A 26915-nucleotide genomic window follows, 5' to 3' on the forward strand; every position below is an offset into this window, starting at 1 on the left:
CGACTGCTCAGGTCAGGATCTTAGGGTTCATTAGTTTGAGCCCCACATTGGTCTCTGCATCGGTCTCTGCTCTGAAGGTGTGGAGCCTGCTTGGGATTCTGTCTCTCCTTCTCTCTGACCTTCCCCCGCCTGTGCGCACAGGCACAGTCTCTCGCGCTCTCTCTCAAAATAAACAATCTCCTGGGGGAGCTTTGAGCCCATACTTTCCCTGGGTTCCCTCCTCACACCAATGAACTCTGAACCCTCAGTCAGGATGCCAGGCCACTAGGCTAAAAGTGCAAACTCAGAACGCCCACACCCAGGGACAGTCCGGAGTAATAAGTAACAGAGGGCCTGGTGTGATGGGGTGAGTGTGGCAGGGGCCGAGATGGCGCTCACGCCCCACCAAGTTAAAGAGACAAGACTTTGGAAACTGTTGCACTAAGCCTAACAGCAGCACAGCCCGGGTGAAACCTGCCCGCTGGACGGCAAGTCCTCAGCCAGCAGAGTCTCATGTTCTGACCCTTACTGCTTGTGTGTAACAGGCTGGGCCCAGTTAGCAATTTTTCTTTTTATCGACCTGAGAGTCGATGTGAAAAGAAAAAAAAAAAATTTTCTAGAGAATCGGAGGGGAGTTTCAGATGTTCACAAAAAAAGCAGCCGGAAAGAAAGTCATCCTAGCCCCTAACCCGAGCACTATTTCCTGGGAGATCCTACTATGGGCTCCTTCCTGGTTCGCCGCCCTAAGGACAGCAGCAGGGTGTAGTGAGTGGTTCGGAGGCAGGAGGCAGGCGTCTGTGAGGCTTGCTGCCACCACCTGATAGCTGTGGGCTCGTCATTCCAGTTTCCTAATGTGCTACATGCTACATGCTGGTACTAAAAGTTCCTGCCTCACAGGTTGGGAGGATGCCACGGGACGCCACCCGCAGGGTCAGCACGCGGGCTGCAAGCACAACCCCAGGGCTGTTCCTGGCAGGCAGGGGTGCCCTCTTCTGGCAACTAGGAAAACTGGGCGTGAGGCCGCCTAGGCAGGAACTGAGCCCTTTGTCCCCAGGCGTGATGTTAGGACGGTTTTAAAGGTCTGAGAAACCCTCGCGCCTGCATTAAGTAAGGTGTGAGGGGCTGATACGGAGCCCTTGCTGACAACGGAGGGAGAGTTGGAGGGAGAAAAGCCTTGGGCAGAGGAGGGAGGCTGGACAGACCTTTCCAGCCTGGCCCTCCCAGGTCTTAGGGCCGTGGCTCTTGCCCCTAAAGCTCCAACAGTAACGATCAGGCGTGGCTGGGGCTGCCTCCATTCTCAAGGATGCTCCATAACTCAGAGCTGGGCAGGAGAGTGAGGAGGGCTTGTGGGATGGGCCCTCATTATGCCAACGGCAAAGAAGCCAGCATCTGCAGGGAAGCGCTGGGTCAGGACCCATGAGAACTGAACTGGCTTTTGTGCCGGCCTACTGGGTGACAAAGTGCAAGTCTCCCAAGCCTCTCTGGGCCTGCTTAGCCCCCAGAAAAAGAGGGAGCTGCTTCAGATGGGTTCTTGTATCCCTTCTGGCTTTTGGATTCTAAAACCGTTCCCACTCTAGGCAAATGGGACCTCCACCTTCTCACGGCTGCCAAGATATACCAGCGAAGACGTTTCCAAGGCCCAACAGTGATGGCTTCCCGACACCCAGGAGGAAAAACACAGAGGCTCGACTTAGAGAGATAGAGATATATTTCTTCTGTTGCATATTTCAGACTTCACACTGAGCGTCAGGCACAATGCTGTTCTAGGTTCTTCTGAGAGCCCTGACAGAGCCTTCTTCCCACACTGCTTGTGAGGGCTCGCCCTCCCGGGCGGGAGCCCAGGCCCTGCTTGCAGTTCTGGGTACCTGGGAGACTTTGCATTGGTCTCAGCAGGCCCTGGTGCCCTGTGTTGCCCATCAAGGGGCAGGACATGCTGGAAAGCCCTAGAACCAGCCCCACCCCTTCTTCCACGGTCCCCTGGCTACAAGAGGAGAGGCTGTCCCGCTAGAGTCCAGCTCTGCAGCGCTCCCCCGAATCACCTGTTTTCCGGGCCTCAGAGCCTGGCATGGCACTTGCACCCCTGTAGAGCCTCAGCCACGAGCACCACAGGCCCCGGCTGGGAGACGACGCCCTGGAGAGTGAGGCAGGCCCAGCCTCCTCCAGAACAACAACAGATGGGCTCGTCAGGCCCCTGCTCCCCAGAGCCATGGCCCACTTCCTGGAGCTGCCCTGAGCCCTATTGCACAATTTCGTTTCCAGTTCCTCCCCCTACCACCCGTTAAAAACAAAAACAAAAACACACACAAAAAAAACCCAAGAAACCTAGAAGGAAAAGTGAGGAAGAGTGGGGCGTGGAAGCTGGAGCCCTTCTCCCCACACTCCTGCCAACCTCTGGTCCCCAGCAAAACCATTAGCAGGAAGTATGATGCCCACCTTCGCTGCCGCCCGCGCGGGTTCGTGATGGCTGGCGTGGGTGTGCTGCCTGGGCCTCTGGTTCTTGCCTGTAGGGAGGGGACATCCCTCCGCTGTCTGTAAGGTGCAATTTCCCCCGGGGTCATCCGGAGGTGCTGGCTGGGGCCCTGCTACCTGAGTCGCCCGTCTGCTTTGACGGGCCCCAGCTCTGATTTGGGGTCGGGGAAAACAGAACTCCAGCTGGTCAGTCTGCAGAGCTCCAGGGAGGGGCAGGTGGAGGGGCCCATGGCACACAGTCCGGCCACAGACCAGAAGCCGCTCAGCTCCCCATCTGTCCAGGCCTCGAGTGCCGGGCCCGTGAGCTCCGCGTGCCGGCGGGCGGCCTCCTCCGCGGGCTCTGGCTGAGGCAGGTTCAGGATGCCGCTGAGGCCCTGGAAACTCTGCTCCATATACTCGTTGTGAGGTGGCCCGGCGTGCAGCCAGCTGGCGTCATCTGGCGGGGGGGGGGGGGGGGTACACAGAATAGGTGGTAAGCATGCCCCGCCCAACTGAGGCCACGAAGGCCAGACTCTTGAGATTCAGGTCTGGGCACCCCCACTTCTGTCCCAACTCTACCACTGAGTCACGTACGGCTGAGTGACCTATGACCTCGGGCTCATCTGCCGAACCTTCTGTGCCTGTAAAACTGTTAGTTTGAAAAAATCACGGCGGTCATCTCTGAATCCCCGACTTGGGGATTAAGTAGAACGGTGGGTTCAAGGCACGACGGATGATAAGGTGATGTTCCTGTAGTGGTCTGGTCTGTGTCCCCTGTGCCCCTTCTCAACCACCTCCAGTGGCTCCCAGAGCCATGAACGGCCCCCCACTCAGGCCCTCAGCTCTGGGGCCCAGCTCGCTTGTCCAGCCTCCCTTCCCACCGCTCCTTACATCCTACTCCTGCGACTCTCTGTTCCCCTTGTGCACCAGACACCTCAGCTTAGGACAGCCCTTCTCTGTCTATGAAATTCCAGTCCATCAAGGCTCAGCTCCAACAGCGGCCTCCATCTGTCCCCATCTCCTGCATCAGGCTGGGAGTCCCAGGAGAGCAGGGGTGCGGCTTGTCTGCTCTGGATCTGCCACAGCGCCCCCCACCCTTCCTTCTCTAGATTACCCCTGCTCTGACCCACTTTCTCTGTGATAAGATGTAGCCGGAGGAAGGGAACCTCTACCTACCCATTGGGCACCTGCTCACCTACTGGATACGGGCTATTTTCACCCACATACTCATCCCTCACATCTCCCGAGCGGTGGCTGTACTAGGCCCCTCTCGAGGGAACCTGCAGTCTCTGCCTGTGTTCAGAGCCTGCTCGCTTAGCCTCAGCCAAGTGGGGGGTAGGCCACGTGACCCTGCCCACCCAGCCACACAACGGACTGAGGGCCAATCGGATCTGCCGTCCCAAGAATGAGGAGCGGGGGCCCCAAGAGGCCCTGGTTAGTTTCTGCTGCGCTGAGAGGCCACGTATCATGTACTGAGAAGCCAGAGCCTGAGGCTGCCACACAGACGGGACAGGATGAGGGACAAGATGGCCCCACAGAGACAAAGCACCTCCGGTTCCCGGTGAAACCCGAGACGTTTCCTGGGTTCTGGGGGACCGCCCTGCATTCTTCCAACAATTTTCCCTTTGTACTTGAGCTAGTTTGAGGGGACTTGTGTTGCACACACCCAGGAGGTCTCCAATAGTTGTACCACTCCTACCTTACACGTAGTAAGACTGGGGCTCAGGAGGCCAAATAATTCGCCAAGGATAAAGGACCAAGTAAAGTGTCAGCTACACCTCACAGCCAAGTCTGCCTGACTCCAAAGCTTGCCTCTCTACCCTACCTCAGTGCGGGGACACTGAGGGCCAGACCATCAGGGCCCCAACCCTGCCTCTTTCCCTACTCGAGGGTCAGCTCTGATGGTCAGCTTTTTGGGGTCACCTGCCAGGCAAATCCTATTCTATCTGGCTTCTGGGCCTAGATCCTTACCTTTCCTGAGAGGTAGTTTGCGGTTGAAGGTCAAGGGCAGCACGAGGAAGCGGGTCTCGCCCAGGGGTTCCCAGAATTGAAGCAGTCGAACAGTCCAGGCCCCTGGCCGCAGGGGCCGGCTCAGTGGGGGCTTGTACTGCGTGACCTCGGTGTCCGCGTCTACCGCGATGTCGTAAGATGTGGCCACCACGTAGGTGGGGTCAATCCACACCACGGTGGCCGTGAGGTTGGGGCCCCGGGCCCAGCGCTGCATGGCCACAGGCTCGTCCAGCGGCCCCAGCAACCCCCCAAAGTTCCGGAAAAGACGCTCCTTGGGGTCCCACTCGGTGCCGACCTGTAGGGAGGGAGGCAGCTGGGCAGGAGCCTGGGGAGCAAGTCCTCTCTACTCTGATGCTGCCTCTAACTCTCTGTGTGACCTCAGGCCAGGCACTGTATCTTTCTGGGCCTCAGTTTCCCCATTTGCAAAACGAAGGGCTTGGACTAGGATTTCCTCAGTATCTTTCTCAGCTCTCGGATTTGTTCTACACTCCTGTCCTGGCTTGCTCTGCAGTGGTGGGGGCGGTAAGGCAGAGATGAAGTTTGAGGTCCTGCCCAGAGACCATCTCCACACAAAGCCAAGGCCTCTAAGAGCAAGAGGACACTCAAACGTCCAACGGAATATCAAAGTCCCTCCAGAAGAAAATCACTGTAGTTTCTGAAGCCTGGGCTCGTGTCGTAGAGCAGCCACGGTCCCCTCCCTGCTCACTGCACGTCCTCGGTGCACCCCAAGTGGGGAGGTGCTTCTCAGTGTGCGCATGCGGGGGAGACACAGGCATGAGCACAGGGCATCACCAGGGTTCCATCACGGGGAAAGAGCCCATGGACTCAGTCCTGAGAGGCCCAGCCCAGTCCTTCTCCCTCCCTTGAGGTCTGTCCCTCTCTTCCCACTACCCTGAGTCTTGCTGGGGGTCGGGAGAAAGCAAGGGGGAGGACCTGTCCCACCTCCAAACTCTGGAGCCGGCTGGCCTGGTCACTGCGCCCCAACAGCTTCAGCGACCCCTGGGGCATCAGCCACATCTCAAGCGTCTCTGCCGGCCCCTGGGCTGAGGGTTGCACCGGCTGCGTCACCAGGTAGCCCTGGAAATGGTCGTCATAGAAATACAGGTGCACGCTGGACGGCAAGCCCCTGGGCTCAAACCTAAGAAGGTTCCAGCAGGGAGAAAGGGAGATGCCATCAGCACACCCGACTGGCCTGGAGTCCCAGGGAGGGGGCTCTGGGGAGTCCCGTCCCCAGGCGCTTCCTTCACCCCAAATCTCACGCCCCCAGCACCTGCACGCCTGGCTCTTGCCTTTCTCCCTGCCTCAGACTGGGGGCTCCCTGGGGCGGGGGCTGTCGCTTTCTGACTGACCTCCCCACGGGGCACCCTGAGGACCTGAGCTATGTCAAAAGGAGGCCTCACCTGCAGAGGGGGGTGGCCAGCGGGGGTGCAGCGGCGGCAGCATGGCGCAGGCTGAGGCGGACAAAGGCGTTGTAAGCGGTGAGCATCACATCGCTGAGCCCACTGGGGCCGTCGGCCGCGTCGTACGTGTTCTCCCAGTAGGCCTTGAGGGCCGGCGTGCCCGGGGGGTAGCTGCCATACAGGTGGAAGTCCAGGATTTCCAGTACCTCCTGGTTCACAGTCGACTCAAACTTCCGGGCGAAGAAGGTGGGTCTGGAGACTTGCTGCAGCGGGAGAGGTAAGGAGGGTGAAGGGGTCCAGAGGCCCCTTCAGATGGCGTGGCTGGAGTGGGGGCCCTCCCCGGCCTCTTGGGGCCCTTCCTGCTGCCGCGGGAAGCCCCCTGGAGCCCCAGGCGCTGCTCCAGGGGAGGCCCCCCCCAGATGCTCGGGTGGGCTGACCCTGAATCCCTTCCGACCCTGGGAAGCGCGCAGAGAGGCTGGGGCAGGGGCCACGGGGAAGCACCTGCAGCCGGAGGAAGTCCTGTGGCTTGAAGTCGTTGGGGGAGCAGCCGCACCAGTCCACGATGTGCTTGTACTGGCACTTGCAGCCCAGCCTGCGATTCCAGTTGGTGACCCGCAGGTTGTTGTCCACGAGGCTCTCGCAGGCTGGGCTGTTCTCCAGCACCGTGTGGAAGAAGGACTGTGGGGGGGGGGGGGGAGGTGGGCAGGGCAGGGTGGAGGGTGAGCCTCGGGCACCCCGTCACGCAGCCTCCCTGGCCTCGCCGGGGACCTGGGCCACCCACCTCCGCAGGGAGCAGCGTGTAGGTGTAGAACTGGCGCAACTGGGCCACCAGCGGGTCGTCCGTGTATACCACGTACTCCACAAAGCCGCGCGTCAGCACGAACCAGTCGGAGCCGCCATCCACCACGATGCCCGCCGGGATCTGCCGCTCGCCCAGGCGCCACATGTGCGAGTCACATTCATGGAAGAGCCGGTCTAGGCCCTGTTTCTTGATGAACCTGCGGGTGGCAGACGAGCTCGCTCGGGCACCTTGGGACCAGTGGGCCTCAGTCTGTGGTTGGTTTGCAGGCTTTGCAAACCGGCCGTGTGTGGGAGGGGCTCTGACGAGCCCCCTGGCCGGGCACCCCCCCCACCGCCCCGCCCCCTCACCTGGAGTTGTCCCGGCCATGTGACTTGAGGAAGTTCTTGTCCCGGTTCTTAGACAGGAAAGCCACCAGCTCCTCGTTTGTCCTAGAGAAGGGAAAGGGTGTGGGTGGTGTGGGTAGGGGGCCTGGCTCAGGCCCGGGGCACAGCCCCCTCAGCACCCTCTGCCTTCCCTCCCCACCCCTCCCTGCCTCATGGAGAGCTATCCTAGCCACTGGCCCTGCCCCCGGATGATGCTCCGGGGTGGGGGCACCCACAGCCTCCCTCCGCCCCTTGCCCTCTCAGCTAGCACCCAGGTCCGGGCCTCTGCCTGCTCCCTGGTCCCTTGTCACTCTCAGTCCTGACATCACCTTTCACCAGCCCCTCTCCGAACACATGGTTGTGGTCCAGGGACCGGAATGAGGCTGGGTGTGGGGGGGTGGGGGGAAGGGAAGGAGTCTATCAGGCCCCTCCCACCCCAAGCACCCCCAAGGGCCGCCCTCTGCTCTGCGGGATTCAGAGCACTGCCCTGCACCTGGTCGGGTAGTCGGTGGCACTGAGGTTGATGAAGAAGTCCCAGGCCCAGCCGGGCACCTCCAGCAGGTCCCGCATGCTGCGCAGATACATCCTCAGCAGGCTGGCCCCACCCCAAATGGTGACCATGCGCCAGGGCGTCACCCGCACATTATCGTACCGCCGGGCCAGCTCTACCACCTCGCGGTGCAGGTAGTTGGAACGCTGGGGGCAGGTGGGCGAGACTCAGTAGCCATAGGGGACCCCCGGTATCACAGCCTCCCCCACCCCACCCCACCCCACCCCCGGGGACAAGTGACGTGGAATGGAGAGAGCACCGGGCAGGACTCAGCTCCTAACTGGCTATGTCGCCTTGTGCTGGCCATTCCCCATGTTCTAGGCCTGCTCGCCTCTCTCCGGGCCACCTGAGCAGATCAGAGACCCTGTCCATCTGTGACCTTCTGGGTCTTGGTGCCGCTCGCTCAGATGCCTGTGTGGTTACCCCCCGCCCCCCCCCCCCCCCCCCACAGTACCTTGTCTACGTGGATGTAAAAGAAATGCTGCTCATGGTAGACAGCCTTGAGGAGACGCTTTAGCTGGCGGATGGCACGGCCGTGAACCACCAGCATGTAGGCGATTCGGACCGGGGGGCCGTCCACGGGCTGCTGGGCCCGGACTTCGTCCCACTGGATGCCGGGGCTCATCTTCCCTGAGAGGAGAGACCAGGGGCATCAGTGAGGCCCCTCCCCAGGCCACGGGGCGGGGGCGAGATGGGAAGAGGGACCGCCCGCCCGACGCTCCCTGGTCCCAGCGCCGCCTCTGCCACTCAGCACAGGTTGTCACCGGCTTAGCCAGGGAGGTGAGCCCCTCTGAGCCTTCTTCCTCTGAGAAATGAGGTGAAGACCCTGCCACCCCTGCGCCCGTGCCTGTCTCGTACTCTTACCAGCCAGCTGGCAGTGCCGGGGCACAGCCTTGGGCATGAGGCTCCCGGCCTGGTGCAGGCACACCACATTGGCGATCTCCTGCTGGCACTGCTTGGAGCTGGCCCGGGCCAGGGCAGACAGCGCGTCCTTGCCCACAATCTCACACTTAGGGGTGAAGCCGTTGTCCGTGGGCTGGGAGGCGCCCTCCACGCTCCCCGTGTCTCCGTGTGGCGGGAAACCAGCTGCCCCGACCAGCGCCTCCCCGGCTGCTGCCCCACTGAGGTTCTGGCGGCCTGGGGCCTCCGGGGGTGGGGCTGGCGGGACCCGGCGGTTGGCTCTGTGCCGGCTGGTCACAGCCCGTACCACCTTGGCCACGGGCATGCCGGGGCTCTCAGCGCGACCCCGCCAGCGCCCATGTCTTCTGCCCGCGCTGCCCCGCCGCCCAGCTGAACTGTCTGTGTCCTTGGAGCCCTCGCTGGGGTCCAGCGGCCGCGGCTTTCTCTGCCTTCCTTTCTGTAAGAGACAGGCAAACACAGGTCACAGGGACGGTCACCCTCCTCCTGCTCCCTTAGCTCCCTGCTGGCCCCTGCCACCCTGCACCCAGTGAGTGCTCCTCATGGGAGGACTCTGCACGAGCAACAATGTCCGCCGAGGGGCTTCTCCAACCAGCTGGCCGAAGAAGTGCCATCCTACGTCCACGGCACCACTGCACCCCTGTCCCCACATGCCCAGACCACAGGGCACCTGTGCGTCCCCCCTGTGCTTGGGCATCAAATACCACCCTCTTTCCCAGCAAATACGATGTCCACGTATGTCACAAAAGAAGGGTGGGTGGGCCCGGCCGAGGACGCCAGGGTCACACCCAGGCCTGGCTCGGAAGAGACAGGAAGAAAGCATCCCGCCAACTACAGCGTTTCCACGTGGGAGTGTGGAGGCCGTGCGAGTGAATGGACCGTGCCTGGTGGGGGGCGGGGGGGGAGACACCGTATTCGTTGGGCTCTCTGGGAGGCAGAGACCAAGAGGGAGTCAGAGTGTGTGACTTTCCCTGGGGGGTAAGACCCGTGGGCGATGCGGGGGCGGGAGCCGGAGCTGGGCCGGCAAAGCCGTCAGACCACCGAGCAGGCCTGACTCCGGTGTTAGGAGGGGGGCAGAAGGAAGGGCTTCAGGCAACGGCGCAGCTCGGAGGGAGCCGTGGCCAGCTAATGTGAATGGCGTGGACCACTGCCGCATGCCGTCACTGGCCGGAGGGCTGAGGCTGAGCCTCAAGGCGCCCGCAGCTGGAGGCCGGCCCCTCACCGCTCCTCTCGGTGGGTTCTCTCCCGGAGGGAAATCTGTCCCGGCCACCTCACCCTGCTTCCTGGCTCCCCTGCCTCTTCTCAAACCGGCACTCTCTTCCCAGCTCCCTCTGTCCCCTCCTCCACCCCCCCATCCCACCCATCCTTCATGATCCAGCTCCAAGCCCCCTCGTGCAAACACCCCATTTGCCCCCGAGGGCGCAGGCAGAGCTCCCAGGTGAGAGACTGTCACACCAGCCCCACCTCCCAGCGTCTGGTGGAGTAGGACACCTGGCTGCTGTCTGGCGGCTGAGACGTGGGAAGAGCAGGAGGCACTGTGTGACTGTCCCCCTGGCCACCTACCTCCTCTGAGCAGGTCCCTCAGCTCTAAAGGGGGGACGGAGGTGTGAGCGTAAGTGAGATAGAGCACAAGAGAGTGTGCTGGAAGGAGCCGTCTCCACCGGCCCTCCGCTGCTCCCTTGTGACCCCTCTGTGGGTCCCCCCAGCCCCCAGGAGTACCGCACAGGCCACAGGCCTTTTCTGGCCTGGCCTTTCAGCAGCATCACCTGCTGGTCCACAGCACCCTCCCTACTCAGCCGCCGGGTGCCCTCCCGGGGTTTCCACGGCCTCCCTGGCCGGTGTCCCTGGTCCCCCTGCTCCTACTCTGGTTTCCCGATGGTCTGTTCCCATCGCAGTAGTAGCCAGTGTTCCTGTTAAAACAAGCCCCGTCTCGCCAACCCCTGCTCCAAACCACCCCTGGCCTCCCCACCGAGCGTGAAACCCCAAAGCCCCTCCAGGAGCCCACAGAGGCCACAAGAGCTGCGGTCTGGCTGTCCCTCCCACCACCCTCCCCCTCTGACCTCATCTCCTACTAACCTCTCTTCACGCCCACTCTCCTCCAACCACAGTGGCCTTCCCGCTGTCCCTCCACGCCACTGGCCACACACTGTCCCCTGTGCCTGGAATGCCTCCCCCCCCCACAGATGTCTCCATAGCTCATGCCTTGCCCCCTTCAATTCTTTGCTCAGATGGCATCTTCTCAGCAAGGCCCATCCTGACCGCTGCATTTCAACTCCAGCTCTCCCTCAGCCTCCACTTTACCTTCCCCACAGCACTTACTTCCTCCTCTTATCCTATAATGTATCCATATTGTGTTTTCCCGTGTCTCTCCGCTCATAGGAACACAACCTCCACGAGGACAGGGCTTTCGCTGTTTCCTCAACCAGTGCCTTCCAGCGCCCAGAAGCATGTCTGGCAAAGGCAGACACTCCCAAAATATTTGTCGAATGGAGGAATGAATGAATATAAAGTTCTTGAGACAGGCTCAGCCTTCAGTAGCTCCTGACATCCTTATTATTACCGCTGTTACTATCACTGGAGGAAGTCAGGAGAGGCGCAAAGGCGCTCAGACATTTTGGACGCTGGGTTGAGTGAGTGTTCCCTGCCCCTCCCCTCCCTAGGCCCTTTCTCCCCTCCCCTGTCAAAACACGGCAGGCACCTCGCATGGCAGGGTCCGCGCCCCGCTCCTCCACCCAGGCGCCCGCACTCTCCGTGCACGGCACCCAGCCGGCCCTCTGATCTCTTGAGAGGTGCCCCATGAGAGCTCCGGGCGTCTGTCCCCGTCTGAGGAGACGCTACAAGAGCGACGGGTAGGGTGGGGAGGGCGCCCTGGCCTGGGCAGCCCCCAGGAAAGGAGAAAGCAGCTCCGTGGCGCTGAGTGTATGTCGACCCGGTGATGGGTGGCCTGGCGGCACGGTGGGCAGAAGTCAGGTGGACAGAGACGGCAGAGCAGCTGTGGGCTCTCGGGGTGGAAGCCAGCACCAGCGAGGCAGGAAGTTGGTCAAGAGGGCAGGGCACGGGGCACACGGCCAGGCTGGCTGCGGTGGGGGACGGGATGTGGGAGGAGATGGGCGGGCTGGTGCCCTGCACTGCAGCAGGGAGCTGGCTGACCCTGAGAAGGTCAATCCCAGAGGAAGCTGGGGGCCCTAGAGGCAGCAGTGAGGACCGGGAGGGGGCCCCTGCTGGGCAGCCAGCCCCCACCTCTGCTCCCTCCCACCAGTGTTCATGGGGGCATCAGCGGGGCCCCTACTTGTGCCCCCAAAGGGACGATCCTCAGTAGCCCGGAGGTCAGGGTCCCCTCTGATTACTGAGGGGGAGGGACTCGCCCTCTGACCTGGATGCATTCTGGCCTCCGAGGTGCCTCCTCCCCACTGAGGAGGCATTCAAAGTCCTCTGCCATTTCCTGGCCCTGCAGTCCTGCTTGGCATCCTTCTCTGAGCCTGGGAGGCAGACAACGCAGAATGGCTTACCCCACATCCTACCACCTTCAGACTTCTCAGACGGTGTTTAAAGTTAAGTGGTGAGACCATGTTTGTGAAAGCTTTTAAAGCCGTAAAGTGGCTCTTTGGATGGTAATGGTCAGCCTTGGTCTGCCTTCTAGCCCCTCCACAGATGGACAGAGTGTGCGTCTGAAAGGCACCATCTGACCCCAACGCCGCTGCAACCCCTCCGATACCTTCCCACTTCACTTACAGCAAAACCCCGAGCCCTCCCTAAGGGTCTCTAGGATGTGCCCCAGGCTAACTCTTGAACCTTCCTCCAGGGAGCAGGCCACACCCTTCTTCCCATTCCTCGAAGGCACCCAGCTAAGCCCATTCTCCTCGGGGCCTCTGCCCAAACTCGGATGACTGGCTTCTTGAGCTCACATACCACTTCCTGCCAAAGCCTTCCCTCACCAAGCTCCAACAACCCCTTTGCCACTGAGTTGCCTTTCTGCTGTCAGTCTCTCCCTGCACTCTGTCTGCCCTTCAGGGCCCAGGCCTTGTCCCTTTCTTTCTTTCTTTTTTTTAATTTTTTTTTAATGTTTTATTTATTTTTGAGAGAGAGAGAGAGAGAGAGAGAGAGAGAGTGGGGGAAGGGCAGAGGGAAAGGGAGAAACAGAATCTGAAGCAGGCTCTAGGATCCGAGCTGTCAGCACAGAGCCTGACGCAGGGCTCGAACTCACGAACCGTGAGATCATGACTTGAGCTGAAGTCGGATGCTTAAGCGACTGAGCCACCCAGGCGCCCCTGCTTTATTTTTGTAGCCCCAGTATTAGCACAGCACCTGCTGCTACTAAGGAGGAGTGAACAAGTGTTTGTTGACTGACTGACTGAATGGCTGGCTGGCTAATGAATCCCTATTCCCAGTGTGTAGCACTGAGATAATAGCAAGAGTTACTTCCTGACGGCTTAGCTTGTGCCAGGAACTCCTGCAAGTTCTTCCCAGGTATCATTTTCATTTTCATTTTTAGTCTTCATAATCACCCAATGAGAGAGGGGCTATTATTACCCCCTCCCGAGAGGGAGCACTGATGAGGACACGGAAAGAGGTTAGGTGATTGGCCCGGGGTCTCCCTGCCACTTAGCAGCAAGGCTGGAAACACACACAGGACGTGGAGGAGCTGGGGCGGTACAACTTCAGCACCCACCTTCCTAAGCTCTATGCTAGGCTGCCTGGAAAGCCTTGAGCTCTAGCGAGGTGGCCGCTGAAGGGGTCCAAGCACCAATGGCTGCCTGGACCGCCCAACGTTTAGGTCATCGGGCATCGTTTCTGTTCCAGTCCAGTCCAGCCCTGTCAGCTTCTACCAGGAACCTGGGAGAAGGAGGTGGGGTGGTGGGACCCCAACTGCTCTACTCCCCAGTTCTCCGCCCCAGGCTATGGGCAGGGCAGCCGGGATTTGAGGCCTGGACAATCTCTTAGCCCATTGGGAGACTCACGGAGCCACGCAGCTCAGGGCCATTTGTTTCTGAGAAGCTTCCGATGCTGTGCCACAGCCCTCCCCACAGTGGTCACTGGTGTCTACTCACAGACTCCAGGATCAGAGGGTTCCCTAACTGCCTCAGCAGCCTAGGGCGCCTGGGAACATCTCATCTGCCCAGTCTCCTCACACTGACCCCCAAACACTCTTCGTCTTCCTCCTACTTATGGGTCCACACAGAACAAGCTCACTCCCTTTGGGTGTCACAGAGCCAGCCTCCCCCCCTCCCCCCCACCCACCCCCCTCTGCTCCTCTTGGAGTTGTGGTCTCACCTGACTCTGTTCCAGCTCCTTCACCCTCCCAGCCTCTTGGTTCTCCCCAGAAAGGCAAGGGCAGCCCTTCTCCCAGTCTCCATACCAGGCCTTCCTGACCACTGAGATGCCGTAAGGGGAAGTGAACATGGAGCCTCTCTTGGCCTTCTGACTGCCAGGTGGAGAGGCCCAAGAGGAGATGCCAAGCAGAGTGTCTGACTCAGAGCCCTAGAGGCACCAGAACCGACGGGGTGGGGGTAGGGGCAGGGAAGCCTTGTCCTCTGGTCCACAGCTTAGGACCAGGGTTTGGACCCTCTAGAATGGCCTCAGACCCCACTGGACCCTTCCTGAACACCCTGGGAGGGGACGTGTATGGGCCTCCAGCTGAACCCAGCCACGAGTGAGTGACACCCTCAAGGCAGGGACCTGGGTACTGAGCTGGACAGGTTTGTCCCTGCTCCCGGGCCTGAGTCTCTGCTGAACCAGCTGATGCCGTCCCCATTCCCTAAGGGCTAGAGGCCCCCCCTCACTCCCCTCACCCCCATTCCCTAATGTCCTGAGGCCACTCACCGGCTCACTTCTCCCGACCATCTCCTCCTGAAGACCCACGACTTTTCTTCAGACCCCAGGCTAAGAAAACCACACCTGGGGGACACACTCTCAGTTCTCTTCCTCGGGGTCACTCCCTGTTCCCTCAGTTGCTGTACTGAGTTCCAGCCCAGGGCTCCACCTCCCCATTGGCGGCAGCCCGTCAGGCGCAGCTGGGCGCCGATGCCCGGGGTCCCTCGGCCCCGCTCCTCCGCCTACGACACGCACACCCCCGCCCCCTCCCAACTTCAGAAAGTTTGGCCTGGGGCTCCCCACCTCCGAGCAGGCTCGGGCCCGGCCCCGCCTCCCGGTCCTGCTCCCCGCGCCTGACCTTCATAGCTCCCCGGGACGGAGACCACCCCACCGATACCCGCTCCTCCCGCCCCGGCCCCCTGCCCGCCCGAGGCCCGGGCCTCCGGGTCACGCACCGCCTCCGCGCGCAGTCCCTGGGGCCCTCCTGGGAAAGGGGCACCAGGGGTCTGATGTCCTGCTCCCCGCGGCCGCCCGCGCCAGCACGCACGCGGCCGGTGCCCCACTTCCCTGGCCCGGGCCGCCCGCAGCCCCGCCAGGACCCCGCGCGCCCCCGCGCCCGGCCTGCCCGCCTGCCCGCCCGGCCGTCGGAGCACCTCGCCCGGCTCGTCTTCCTCCAGGCCGCTGAAGCTCCACACCACCAGGCCCTGCAGCAGCAGGATGGCCAGCGCCGTGGCGATCGCCAGCTTGTAGCGCCGCACCAGCTTCTGCACCCGCGCGCTCGCCACCATCTTCCTGCCCGGGACGCGGGGCGCGCGCCCAGCCCTGCAACCCGGCCGCGGGCGCGCGCCTGGGCGCGGACGGAGCCGGTGGGCCCCCCCATAGGAGGCGGGCCTGGCGCGCGCCGGGGCGGGGCGGGGCAGGGGGCGGGGTCCACGGGCCAGAAATGCCGCGCCCCGCAGGCCAGGGGCGGAGCCTGGGGTCGCAGAGCCGCGGGCCCGGCCCGTGCGGGGTCCGCCTCCCTGGTGGTGCCTCCCCGGTCTTCGTCCGTGGCCCGGTCCCCGTGGGCGCACACCTGCTCCAGGATGGCAAACCGGCTTGCGGAGAGGTCTGCGGCCCGACCTCTGTCTTGCTCGCCGCCTGGTGTCGCCGGAGGTGGGGCAACTCAGCCCCCTGCTGATCAGCTCTCCGCCCTGGGCGCGCAGAGAATGCTAAAGCTCCCAGAAATGCCGAGTTGAGAGAGTGTATAAACGCCACAGGCCCCTGCTTAGAAACCCTGAAGGGCCGCGCCCACGGGGCAAAGTCTAACCCCCTTGACTGGCACCCGAGGCTTTGCACAGAGCCTCGTTTCCTCTTGCCTCTTCTTTTCATCCTAAGGATCTTAAGGCCTCTACTGGAGCCGGGGGTTCTCAAATTCTAGGGTTCATCGGATGCTCCTGGAGGACCATGATAGGTTCCCACCCCAAAATTTCTGCTTTGGTAGGTCGGGAGTGGGGCCCCGAGATTTAGAATTTTCAACAAGTTCCCGGGTGATGCCGATGCTGCTAGTCTGGGGTTACACCTGGAGAACCATTAGACCTTTGCATATCTGATCTCTTTGCCAAGTGCTAGCAGATGTTGCCTGCCTCCTTCCGCCTCCCCATCAGTGACATCCCTCCCACCAAGTGCTTCCCCAACACTGTGCAGTTGAGCACTAACTACATAGCGGGTCGTGATTTCTCTGGGATCCTGCCTCATTCACCTTTGAATTCTTGGCTTGACATTGGACACCTAGCAGTGCTCAAGAAATGTTTCAAAAGAAAGAGGAGGCGAAGCCCAACTTGCTGTTTAACCAGCTGACCCTAACAGTTTTTGAGAGTCTGGCATGTTCAAGCACAGTGTAGACAAGGTCTAAACACCCACAGCCCTCCCCTGAACCTGGCATGTCCACAGAGAGAGGGCCAAGAGGAGGGAAAGCAGTGCCCACCGAAAAGTGCATGCCCAGCCAATGCCAAACACCGTGGGGACAAAGCAATAAAAAGAGCAAAACCAAATTGGAGGATTGAAAATAAAGACTTTAAGATCCACTACAGAGTGGTCTGGAAAAAGAAATCGTTAATATATATATATATATATATATATATATATTTGAACGTTTATTTATTTTTGAGAGAGAGAGAGAGACAGAGTGCAAGAGGGGAAGAAGCAGAGAGAAGGAGACACAGAATCCAAGGCAGGCTCCAGGCTCCGAGCTGTCAGCACAGAGCCCGATGCGGGGCTGGAACTCACCAGCCCTGAGATTGTGACCTGAGCCGAAGTCCGATGCTCAACCCACTGAGCCACCCAGGTGCCCCTATATATATTTTTTAAAGCAATGTAAATGTTGCAAGTGGCCAGGAGATAAACCTGATGAGGAAATTCTAAGCTGTGTTGAGTACAGGAGATCCAGTATTTGATGGCACTTAAATTTAAGACCTACTTTAATCATCTCCTGCCCCTTTGGTATTTGTAATCATTCCATTCTTCAGCGTTAGTTAAGTGGGAGAATTGTAAACAATGTTTCAGATGACAGTTTGGCTACTTAAGAGAACCTATACCTCAAGGATTTTGGAAAACATCAGTTGACACGCCAGCAATTGATATGTTAATTAAATATTGATCTTGTGTGCTCATTAAATCAGGTCCCCTAGGGACTTCTACCTGCCAATACTGCCCCCCCCCACACACACACACTGAAAATAGCTTTATTTTCCACTGATCATTTAAATAATATATACTCATCGTATGACATTTAAAACACAGAAAAAATATAATAAAGTAAAAGTCACCTGCAATCCCATCCCTCAAGATAATCATCATTAATATTTTGGTGACCCTCTTTTCTGCCATCTCTTTATGTGTACATAACTTTGCACAGATGGGGTCATATTACATGGTTTTCAAATATTTTCAAGGGTTTTTCTTACTTTCCCACCATGTTAACAGCTTGGTTTACTTCCTTGCTTCTTTCTTTCTTTCCTAATTTCCTTCCTTTCATCTTTCTCCTAATAACACACACACACACACACACACACACACACACACACACACACACAGACTTTTTTGGTGGGGGAGGGAGGAGTGTCATTATATTTAAAAAATTCAATCATATTACACTCACTTCTCTGTATTTTGCTTCTTTCCCTTAACCATAAATACATAGTAGAAAGTCCCCCAAGTCGGATGAGACAGGTGTAAACCATTCTTTTTTTATTTATTTAATTTTTATTTTTAAACGTTTTATTTGTTTGTGAGAGAGAGCTAGCGGGGGAGGGGCAGGGAGAGGGGGACAGAGGATCTGAAGCAGGCTCTGTGCTGACAGCAGCGAGTCTGATGTGGGGCTCAAACTCACGAATTGCGAGATCATGACCTGAGCTGAAGTCAAGACTCAAACGACTGAGCCGTTCAGGTGCCCCTAACCCATTATTTTTTTTAAATGACTACATAATATCCCATCCCTTCTTTTTTTTTTCTTTTTTTAAGGGCCATCTTTTTTTTTTAAAGTTTATTTATTTTTGAGAGAGATGGAGAGAGTGTGAGCGAGGGAGGGGCAGAGAGAGACAGAGAATCCCAAGCAGGCTTCAGGTTCAGTGCAGAGCCCAGCTCAGGGATCGATGCCCTGACTGCAAGATCATGATCTGAACCAAAACCAAGAGGCAGACACTCAACCAACTGAGCCACCAAGGCACCCCTCCATCTGCCCCCCCCCTTTTTTAAATTTTTTAATGTTTATTTTTAAGAGAGACAGACACACAGAGTGCACGTGGGGGAGGGGTAGAGAGAGGGAGACACAATTTGAAGCAGGCTCCAGGCTCTGAGCTGTCAGCACAGAGCCCATGCGGGGCTTGAACGCGTGAATGGTGAGATCAGGTCTGAGTCGAAGTCGGATGCTTAACCGACTGAGCCACCCAGGCGCCCTTATCTTACCTCCATCGCTTCTTGAATGGGCATTCACTTGGTTTATAGCTTTTACCACTACCAACAAGGCTTTGGTAAACCTGGTTCTATGCATATCCCTATGCACTGACACTTTTATTTCTATGGTAGAGTTTCCCAGAAATGGCTTGGGGGGGGAGGGGGGAAGGAATTTTAAATCTTTTTTTTTTTTTAATGTTTATTCATTTTCAAGAGAGAGAGAGAGAGGAGGGGAGGGGCAGAGAGAGAGAGAGAATCTGAAGCAGGCTCCAGGCTCCAAGCTCTCAGCACAGAGCCCGATGGGGGGCTCGAACCCACAAACCACGAGATCGTGACCTGAGCTGAAGTCAGACGCTTAACCGACTGAGCCACCCAGGCACCCCAAGAATTTAAAATCTTAATAGCATTGCCAACTTGCTTTCCCCAAATGCTGTGACAATTCACATTTCCAGCAGCACTGTCCGAGAGTGTTAATTTTCCTTTCAGCGGCAGATTTTTATCTTTTTTTTTAATGTTTCTTTATTTTTGAGAGGGAGGGGAGGGGCAGAGAGAGAGGGAGACAGAAGATCTGAAGCAGCCTCCATGCTGACAGCAGGGAGTCCCATGCAAGGTTCAAACTCATGGCACCGTGAGATCATGACCTGAGCTGAGTCAGACACTTAACTGACTGAGCCACCCAGGAGCTCTGTTTTTAATTTTTGCTAATCTGATAACTGAGAAGTGACCTCCTTGGTTTTTTTAATTTTCAGTTCTCTGCTGCGGGGATGCGTATTAATTGGTTTCTTGACTGTTTGGGTTTGCTCCTCCCAAAACAGCCTCTTCACCGTCTCCCTGAGTTTATCTATTGCAATTGCATTATTTACCTTTTTCTTATCCATTTTAAGGGGTTTTCATCATTTTAAAAATTGAAAGTGTCCCTCAATTTATCACAGCACTTGGACTTCTTCAGACCTTTCTAAAAATATTTAACTTTTTGGAGGATCAAGTATGTTTCTCTCGTTTTATGGCTTCTCATTTTCCGTTCTGGTGTAGCAGATGTCTCCTGTCCTTCGTGAGGAATTCGGTGTCATACATTTTCTCCTCTGATTTTTATCTTACATTTTTACATTTACGTCCTAACCCACCTGGAATTTGTTTTGTGTTATGGTATGAGGCAGAGGTGCAGAAGTCTTTATTTAGCATTTCTTTTCAGTTACTCTCTCAATACCCGTTTAGATTTTACTGATTTTTCTAAGACACTTCCTACTGAGCTATAACATGCATAGATTGATTTAGATTTGACCATAGAAAATGCGAGGTTCGTTGTTCCCCACGGTCTCCTCGTTTCTTCCGGTTCCCCTATAACTTCCATCCTTTTATTTTTCCTTTTATTGTAGAGAATTCTTGAAAATACAAAATGGCTCCTTAAAACTCAGAACAGGAAAAACATTTTTTTACGTTTGTTTTTTTAAAACATTTTTTACATTTTAAGTGGACTTCTTGTATGACATAGTCTTTCTTGTGTGAAGGCTTTCTCCTTAGTCTCGGTTTTAGGAGCTATTTATAAGACCTGGATGCTGAATGTTTTCAAATACATTTTCAACAGCTAGCGTCCAAACTTGGCTCAGGACCAGAGGGTGTACAGGGCCCTGCAGTGAAGCCTGGAGGCCGTGCCTCCCAGCATCTGCCCAAGCTCTGTCTTCTGGCCTTCTTCTGGTTTCCACTTCTCCGTCTGGTTCTCTTGGATGGACACTTCACTGGGCTGTCTGTTGGGCCCGGTGCTGGCTTCATCCCGCGATGCTACCTTTGGGACACCTTCTGCCAACCCACGGCCAATGCAGCTCTGGGTCCCGGGGCTTCTGCTTGTCAGGAAATAATTTCCAGCATCTATTGAAATGATCCTGTGGGTTTTTCTTAGGCGACCTGTTGAGATAATGGGTTATTTAAAAAACAAAAAACAATTTCCACATATTAAAACATTTTTTTACATCTCTTAGGGTAAAGGTAACTTGGTCTTATCAGATTTTTTTTTTAATTGTAGTATAGGTTGAATTGGATTTGCTAGTATTTGATTTTAGAACTTTGGCATCTGTGGTTACAACGTAGCCCGACCTACACCAGAGGCTGCAGACTGGTGATTCATGGGACTTGTTTGTTTCAGCAGCCCAGGGCTTTGAATTTCTTTTTTGAGTTTGTTTATTTATTTAAGTCATTTCTACACCCAACGCGGGGCTCGAACTCACGACCCTGAGATGAAGGGTCATACGCTCTTCCGACCGAGCCAGCCAGGTGCCCCTGAGGTGTCTGGATTTGAATTTCTCTCTAGTTCCAGCACCCCCCACTTTCCCCTGTCATTTCACACCTAAGCAACTTCACCCATTTATACTCCTTTCTGGCTTATAGACACTTGTATTTGAAAACCCTAGTCGATGGTTTTCTTTGTTCTTTTTATTTTTTGGTAAATCTGAGAGTTAGATCAGTTTACAACACAAATCGAGGAACATTCTTTCCTTATTCTGTGTATGAAATAATTTATACAACAATAGACACTGCTGTTCCTTAAATGTTAGAAAAGCCTTGTCAGAAAAAAAAAAAAAAAAAAAAACACCAAAAAAACCATGTAAACCAAGAGTCTTCAAGGAGCTAATTCTCTGATAACTTCTTTATTTCCCACCTCTTGGTTATTGGTCTGTTCAGAATTTTGTGCTGAAATTTTGGGCCGGTCCTGAAAATCGTGAATCTCTTTTCTGGAGAAGGATTTAAACACTCCACTATGTCTCTTTTGTTTTTCGTTCTCAGTTATTTTGTTTATAGTGTATGTCAACGGTATGAATTGTTCCAAAAATGAAAGGGTCAGATCGCTTATCTTTCTGTTTAACCAGTTGAGGGCCCTTATGCAGGATTAGCTTTTTCTTGGTCTTCTGAGTTGTCTAAAAAGCCCGTGCTGGGCACATGCAGTTCACAAAAGGGGTGGGGGGTGGGCAGCTGGGTTTCCACCCCCAAACAGGAGAGCACTTTGGTTGGAACCTTCTGCTCCTGCAAATCATTTTGCTGCCACGTGGAGGCGCTGTACGAAGCTGGTCAGTAATTAAAAGGTCCCCAGAAGGGCTTTTCCTAGTTTGACCCACAGCCCTGCCCAGCCCACTAAACCCACACGAAAGCCCATTACTTGTACTTCCATGGTTGTGGTTTCAACACCCATCTCTTTAATCCCCAAACGCTACCTGCCAGCACGTTTTCACTGTGAGAAGCAGAAACTCCACCTCCGAGTGACTTAAACAAAAACGTTAACGGGAGGAACGTTGGAGAGTTCAGGCTTTGACATACTCTCTATGTTCCAAACACATGCAAGAGACAAAAAGGATAAACAGACTAACACAAACAAACCAACAAAAACAAAACAAAACACCAGGATAAACATCTCACTGGAAACCAAGATGGCAAGTAGAGCCAAAGTCAAGGGCCTATGGAGTAATGGAAGCTAAAATGTTGCACATGAAATAGAGGATAAAGCCAGACTCTCTGGCTAAAGCCAGGGACTGGAGTAAGGGCCCTGATTTGTGAAAAAGCAGCTGAAAAGTATGGCAACTGGGGCGCCTGGGTGGTTGAGCATCTGAATCTTGATTTCAGCTCAGATCATGACCGTAGGGTCATAGGAAAGAACCCCGAGTCAGGCTCCCCACTGAGCGTGGAGCCTATTTAAGTCTCTCTGTCTGTCTCTCTCTCTCCCTCTGCCCCCTCTCCCCGGCTTGTGCACACTCTCTCTCTTTAAAAAAAAAAAAAAAAAAAAAGGATGGCAACTGGGGTGCCTGGGTGGCTCAGTCCGTGGAGCGTCTGACTTCGGCTCAGGTCATGATCTCGCAGTCCGTGGGTTTGAGCCCCGCGTCGGGCTCTGTGCTGACAGTTCGGAGCCTGGAGCCTGCTTCTGATTCTGTGTCTCCCTCTCTCTCTGCCCCTTTCCTGCTCACGCTCTGTCTCTCTCTGTCTCAAAAATAGATAAACACATAAGAAAAAAAAAAAAAAAAAAGGATGGCAACTGACCAGCTCTTAGGGGCTTTGGCCGAAACTGCAGGCCTGAGGAAGCAGCATAGCAAAGACAGCTTCACAGCCAATAATTGGGTAAGCCCTCCTCTAAGCCCATGACTGAGTTTGCAAGACCCCCAAGTCGGTGAAAAGCACAAGTTCGCAGCTGCCGTCACAAGACCAGTTCTGGAATCATCTTGTGGATGCAGCCACAAAACTAAAACCACCAGACAAGAAAGAAGAGAGAGAGAAAAACATAGCATAAAGTCAAAGCAAAAACTCCCAGCCATAATGAGCCTATAAACTAAAATTCCAAAGCACATGAAGAAATCAAATGCTAAATAAACCAGCCAACTCAACAACTGAAATATGCACTCACAGATGAGATTCATTTTCGGACTAATCTGGCAAAGACTTGAAAATAAGGATGCTCAGAGAGATAAATGAGGACATCATTTGACAAACAAGAAATTATGAAACAATGCAGATGAAAATAAACTGAACATACAGAAATGAAATATAAGTGGGGCACCTGGCTAGCTCAGTCGGGAGACTACGTGACTCTTGACCTTGGCGTTGTAAGTTCAAGCCCCACATTGAGTAGAGGTTACCTAAAAAAATCCTAAAAAAAAAAAAAAAAGAAATGAAATATAAGCAACTATAAGTCTCAGAAATAGGGGCACCTGGGTGGCTCAGTTGGTTGATTTTGGCTCAGGTCATGATCCCATGGTTAGATTCTCTCTCTCCCTTTGCCCCTCTTGCCTGCTTGCTTTCACTCTCTCTTTCTCTCTCTTTTTAAAAGAAATTTTTTTTAACGTTTATTTATTTTTGAGACAGAGAGAAACAGAGCATGAACGGGGGAGGGGCAGAGAGAGAGGGAGACACAGAATTGGAAGCAGGCTCCAGGCTCTGAGCAGTCAGCCCAGAGCCCGACGCGGGGCTCGAACTCACAAACCGCGAGATCGTGACCTGAGTTGAAGTCGGACGCCTAACCAACTGAGCCACCCAGGCGCCCCGCTCTTTCTCTCTCTTAAACAACAAAACATGAGCGTTACTGGAGGGGTTGTGGGAGAGGGGACAGGCTAAATGGGTAAGGGGCACTAAGGAATCTACTCCTGAAATCATTGTTGCACTATATGCTAATTTGGATGTAAATTTTAAAAAATAAAAAATAAACAAAAACAACAAAAAAAACTCAGAGATAAAATTTAGTCATGAAATAAAAAAACTATCTCAAAAGATGGGATGAATTTTAGACTGGATATAGCTAACAATAAAATTAGTGAATTGGATGATAGTTTGGAAGGATATACATAGAATTCAGCAAGAAGAAATAGATTCAAAAGAAAAGAGTTCAAAGAACAGGAGAATAGATCTAGAGCCTCTAATAGGATTTACAAAGGAAAAGAATGAAGAAAATGGCAGGGAAATAGTATTGAAGGTTTGATAGCTGAGATTATTCCAGAGTTGGAGAAAAAACTCGTAACATACAATAGAGATTTTATTTTTTATCCAATCTCATAAGCCATATCTTCCTAAGTGTGTTTAATCCATTCATATGTATTGCTGTGAGTGATTTATTTGAACTTTCTTCCGTTATTATGCTATATTTTCTCCTCACCTTCCATTTTCTCCACATTTTTTTCCTCCTTTCCTACCTTCTTTTGAATTGAGAAAGTCTATTTTCCTTTTCTCTCCTAGCAGTACCAGGATTGATATTGTTTTTGTCAACTTATTTGAGCTTTCTGGGTTTTTTTTGTTTGTTTGTTTTTATATCTTCTTGTGTTTTAATTGCCTTCTATTCACCTCTTTGGTGAAGGAGGGATTCCTTCCCTAGGGTTATTGGGATGGCCGAACACATGATGCCCAATTCTGGGCAGTTTGTTAGTCACATATACTCACTGCCCAGGGGAGGGGGAAACAGTACACTGTGCAGGGTCATGGGAGGTTTGTGTTCAGGAACAGAGTGTACCAACAGGCCGTGCAAGGCAGGCTTTACACTATCAAAGGGGTGTGATAACCCCTGGTTTTCATGGGAGAACATTATTGGCTTGTTTGAATAATTATGCAGGCTAGCAGGGAACTGAAACTTGTTCCTCAGGAATAAGCCGCACCTGCTCTTGGTACCCCTGATAAGGAGAGTTCTTTGGCTGGGGGACCTTATTTGAGGAGCAAAGTGGGGAGGGCAACTCGGCGGTCAGGCCATTCAAGGTCCTCCTCATTTCACCACATGCCAAAGCAGCGCTTACAATTGTTGTTAATTTCCTTTCTAGTGCTGTGTAGACTGTTTACTGTAATGCTCAATAATTTAGAAGGAAAGAATTAGAGTTCTTTGTTCATTCTACTTGCGTTTACCTTGAAGGTTTTCAGATGTTGTGGATGTGATATTTAATGATCATAGTCTGCAGGGAACTATGATTTTAACTCCCTGTTGTGGAAAATCAGTTTGCCCCCATTCACTCCCACCTTTTCTTCTTTCTTTTTTTTCTTTTTTTTAAAAATGTTTATTTATTTTTGAGAGGGGGAGACAGTATGAGTTGGGGAGGGACAGAGAGAGAGGGAGACACAGAATCCGAAGCAGGCTCCAGGCTCTGAGCTGTCAGCACACAGCCCGATGCGGGGCTTGAACTCATGAACCATGAGTTTGTGACCTGAGCTGAAGTCGGATGCTCAATCAACTGAATTACCCAGGCGCCCCTCTTTTCTTTCTTTTTTTTTTTTTAAGTTTAAAAAAACTTAGAGAGAGAGGGAGAGGGAATCCCAAGCAGGCTCTGCACTGCCAGCGAGGAGCCAGCCTCGGGGCTGGATCTTACAACCCTGAGATCATGACCTGAGCCAAAATCAAGAGTCAGAGCCTTCATTGACTGAGCCACCCAGGCACCCCTTGTTTATTTGTTTAAATTTCAGTTAGTTAACGTGCAGTATTACATTAGTTTCAGGTGTACAATATAGTGATTCAACATGTACATCCATCACCTGGTGCTCAGGTGCTGATCCCGACAGGTGCCTTCCTTAATCCGCATCACCTGGTTCACCCATCCCCCCCCCCACCCACCTCCCCTCTCGTAACCATCAGTTTGTTCTCAATGCTTAAGAGTCTGTTTCTTGGTTTCTCTCTCTTTTTTCCCCTCTGCTCATTTGTTTTCTTTCTTAAATTCCACATATGAGCAGAATCATATGGTATTTGTCTCTCTCTGAGTTATTTTGCTTAGCATGATACCCTCTGACTCCATTCACGTAGTTGCAAACGGCGAGATTTCTTTCTTTTTTTTTTTTTATGGCTGAATAATATAGAATTAACCAGCTTTGACAGTTTGTTTTCTTCCCTCCACATTTTTCTCTCTGCTCTCGTAAATACATGCAGATGTAAGCCCTGAATAGGTCCCCCTCTACGTTTTACAGAAATGGGATCACGCAGAAATGATTCAACTCCTTGCTTGTTAACATCATTGTATCCCAGACACTGTTCTAGGTTTATTTCATCACAGACACTCTTCCAGGTTAATGTATACATAGCTAATTTATTACAAACAGCTACGCGATGTATACTACTTTAGTATGGATATACCGTCACTTATTAAACCATGAACTAGCTATTGGACATGTTGATCATTGCTAATTACTTTGCCGTTACACACATTGCTCTAAGAACCATCTTAATTCATCTTTCCTCCTATACTGCTGTCTTTACTTTTGTATATAGATTTGCAAGAGTGAAATGAGTGTGTACATTTCAATTTTTGAAAAAGACATTACCAGAAGATTGCAGTATCTGAATCCTTCTGAGAACATATGAAAGTTGTCCTTTCCCTAGACCTCGAAGCAAGGGCTTCCAGGTGGATTTTTTTTCTCATTCACGAGTTCCTGCATCTGATTTTTTCCTGTAGTTTCCTACCAGACATTTTCAAGAGGAGTTTTTGATTTATTCAAGGAAAGTACTCGGGAGGGATTATTTTTTAAACAACTTCCGCACCTAAGAAGGTCTTTCTGTTGGCCTTCATTCATGAATGACAGCATGGCTTTTCCTTTAGGTTTTCTACATCAGTGGATTTCCAACCCGGGTCACAACGCACTCAACTTAATACATTGCGATGGCATTTGAAAAAGCATAGAAGGACAGAGACAAGAATAGAAAATATTGAAGTGCACTGAAGGTAACTTTTGCATCATGAATGTCTGAAGATCTAAGTAAGAGGTAGATTTAGAATTTTTGTATCTTTTGTCCATACTTATCTATGGTTTACAAAGCACAATGTATTTCTTTTTTCATATTTTTTTTGAAAGAGAGAGAAGGGGGGGGGGAGAGGAGCATGAGTGGGGGAGGGGCAGAGAGAGAGGAAGACACAGAATCCGAAGCAGGCTCCAGGCTCTGAGCTGTCAGCACAGAGGCCGACGCAGGCAGGGCTCGAGCTCACAAACCCCGAGGTCATGACCTGAGCCAAAGTTGGACACCTAATCGACTGAGCTACCCAGGCCCCCCAAAAGTAAAAACTGTATTTCTAGCAATGAGTTTAGGTAAGAAAAGATATTGACATTTACTTCTCTGGATGACGTGAGAACTTTGAGATCATTGTAATTTAGGCTTTTATTTTTTCTTCTCCCCTTTTGTCTGTAAGATCCTAATTTATTGCCCCTCCCCCCATCTAAGCTTATTTTTTAAAATATAAAAGAAATACATGCATGTGGTGTTTCTTAAGCTTTTT

General features: G+C 53.8%; 1 protein-coding gene across 1 annotated transcript; it reads right to left on the bottom strand.

Annotated features, from left to right (window-relative positions):
• Positions 1-1672: 1672 nt before the first annotated feature.
• On the bottom strand, positions 1673-15124 carry XYLT2 (xylosyltransferase 2). The gene is made up of 11 exons (XM_042915000.1): positions 14934-15124; positions 8416-8908; positions 8006-8181; positions 7495-7697; positions 6987-7067; positions 6619-6835; positions 6339-6515; positions 5838-6100; positions 5380-5575; positions 4399-4732; positions 1673-2884 (listed from the first exon to the last, which is right to left on the bottom strand). The coding sequence occupies exons 1-11, from the start codon at positions 15066-15068 to the stop codon at positions 2562-2564; spliced, it is 2598 nt and encodes an 865-aa protein (XP_042770934.1). The 5' UTR covers positions 15069-15124; the 3' UTR covers positions 1673-2561.
• Positions 15125-26915: the final 11791 nt, after the last annotated feature.

Source organism: Panthera leo, chromosome E1, assembly GCF_018350215.1.
Source record: "Panthera leo isolate Ple1 chromosome E1, P.leo_Ple1_pat1.1, whole genome shotgun sequence".
Lineage (NCBI taxonomy): Eukaryota > Metazoa > Chordata > Mammalia > Carnivora > Felidae > Panthera > Panthera leo.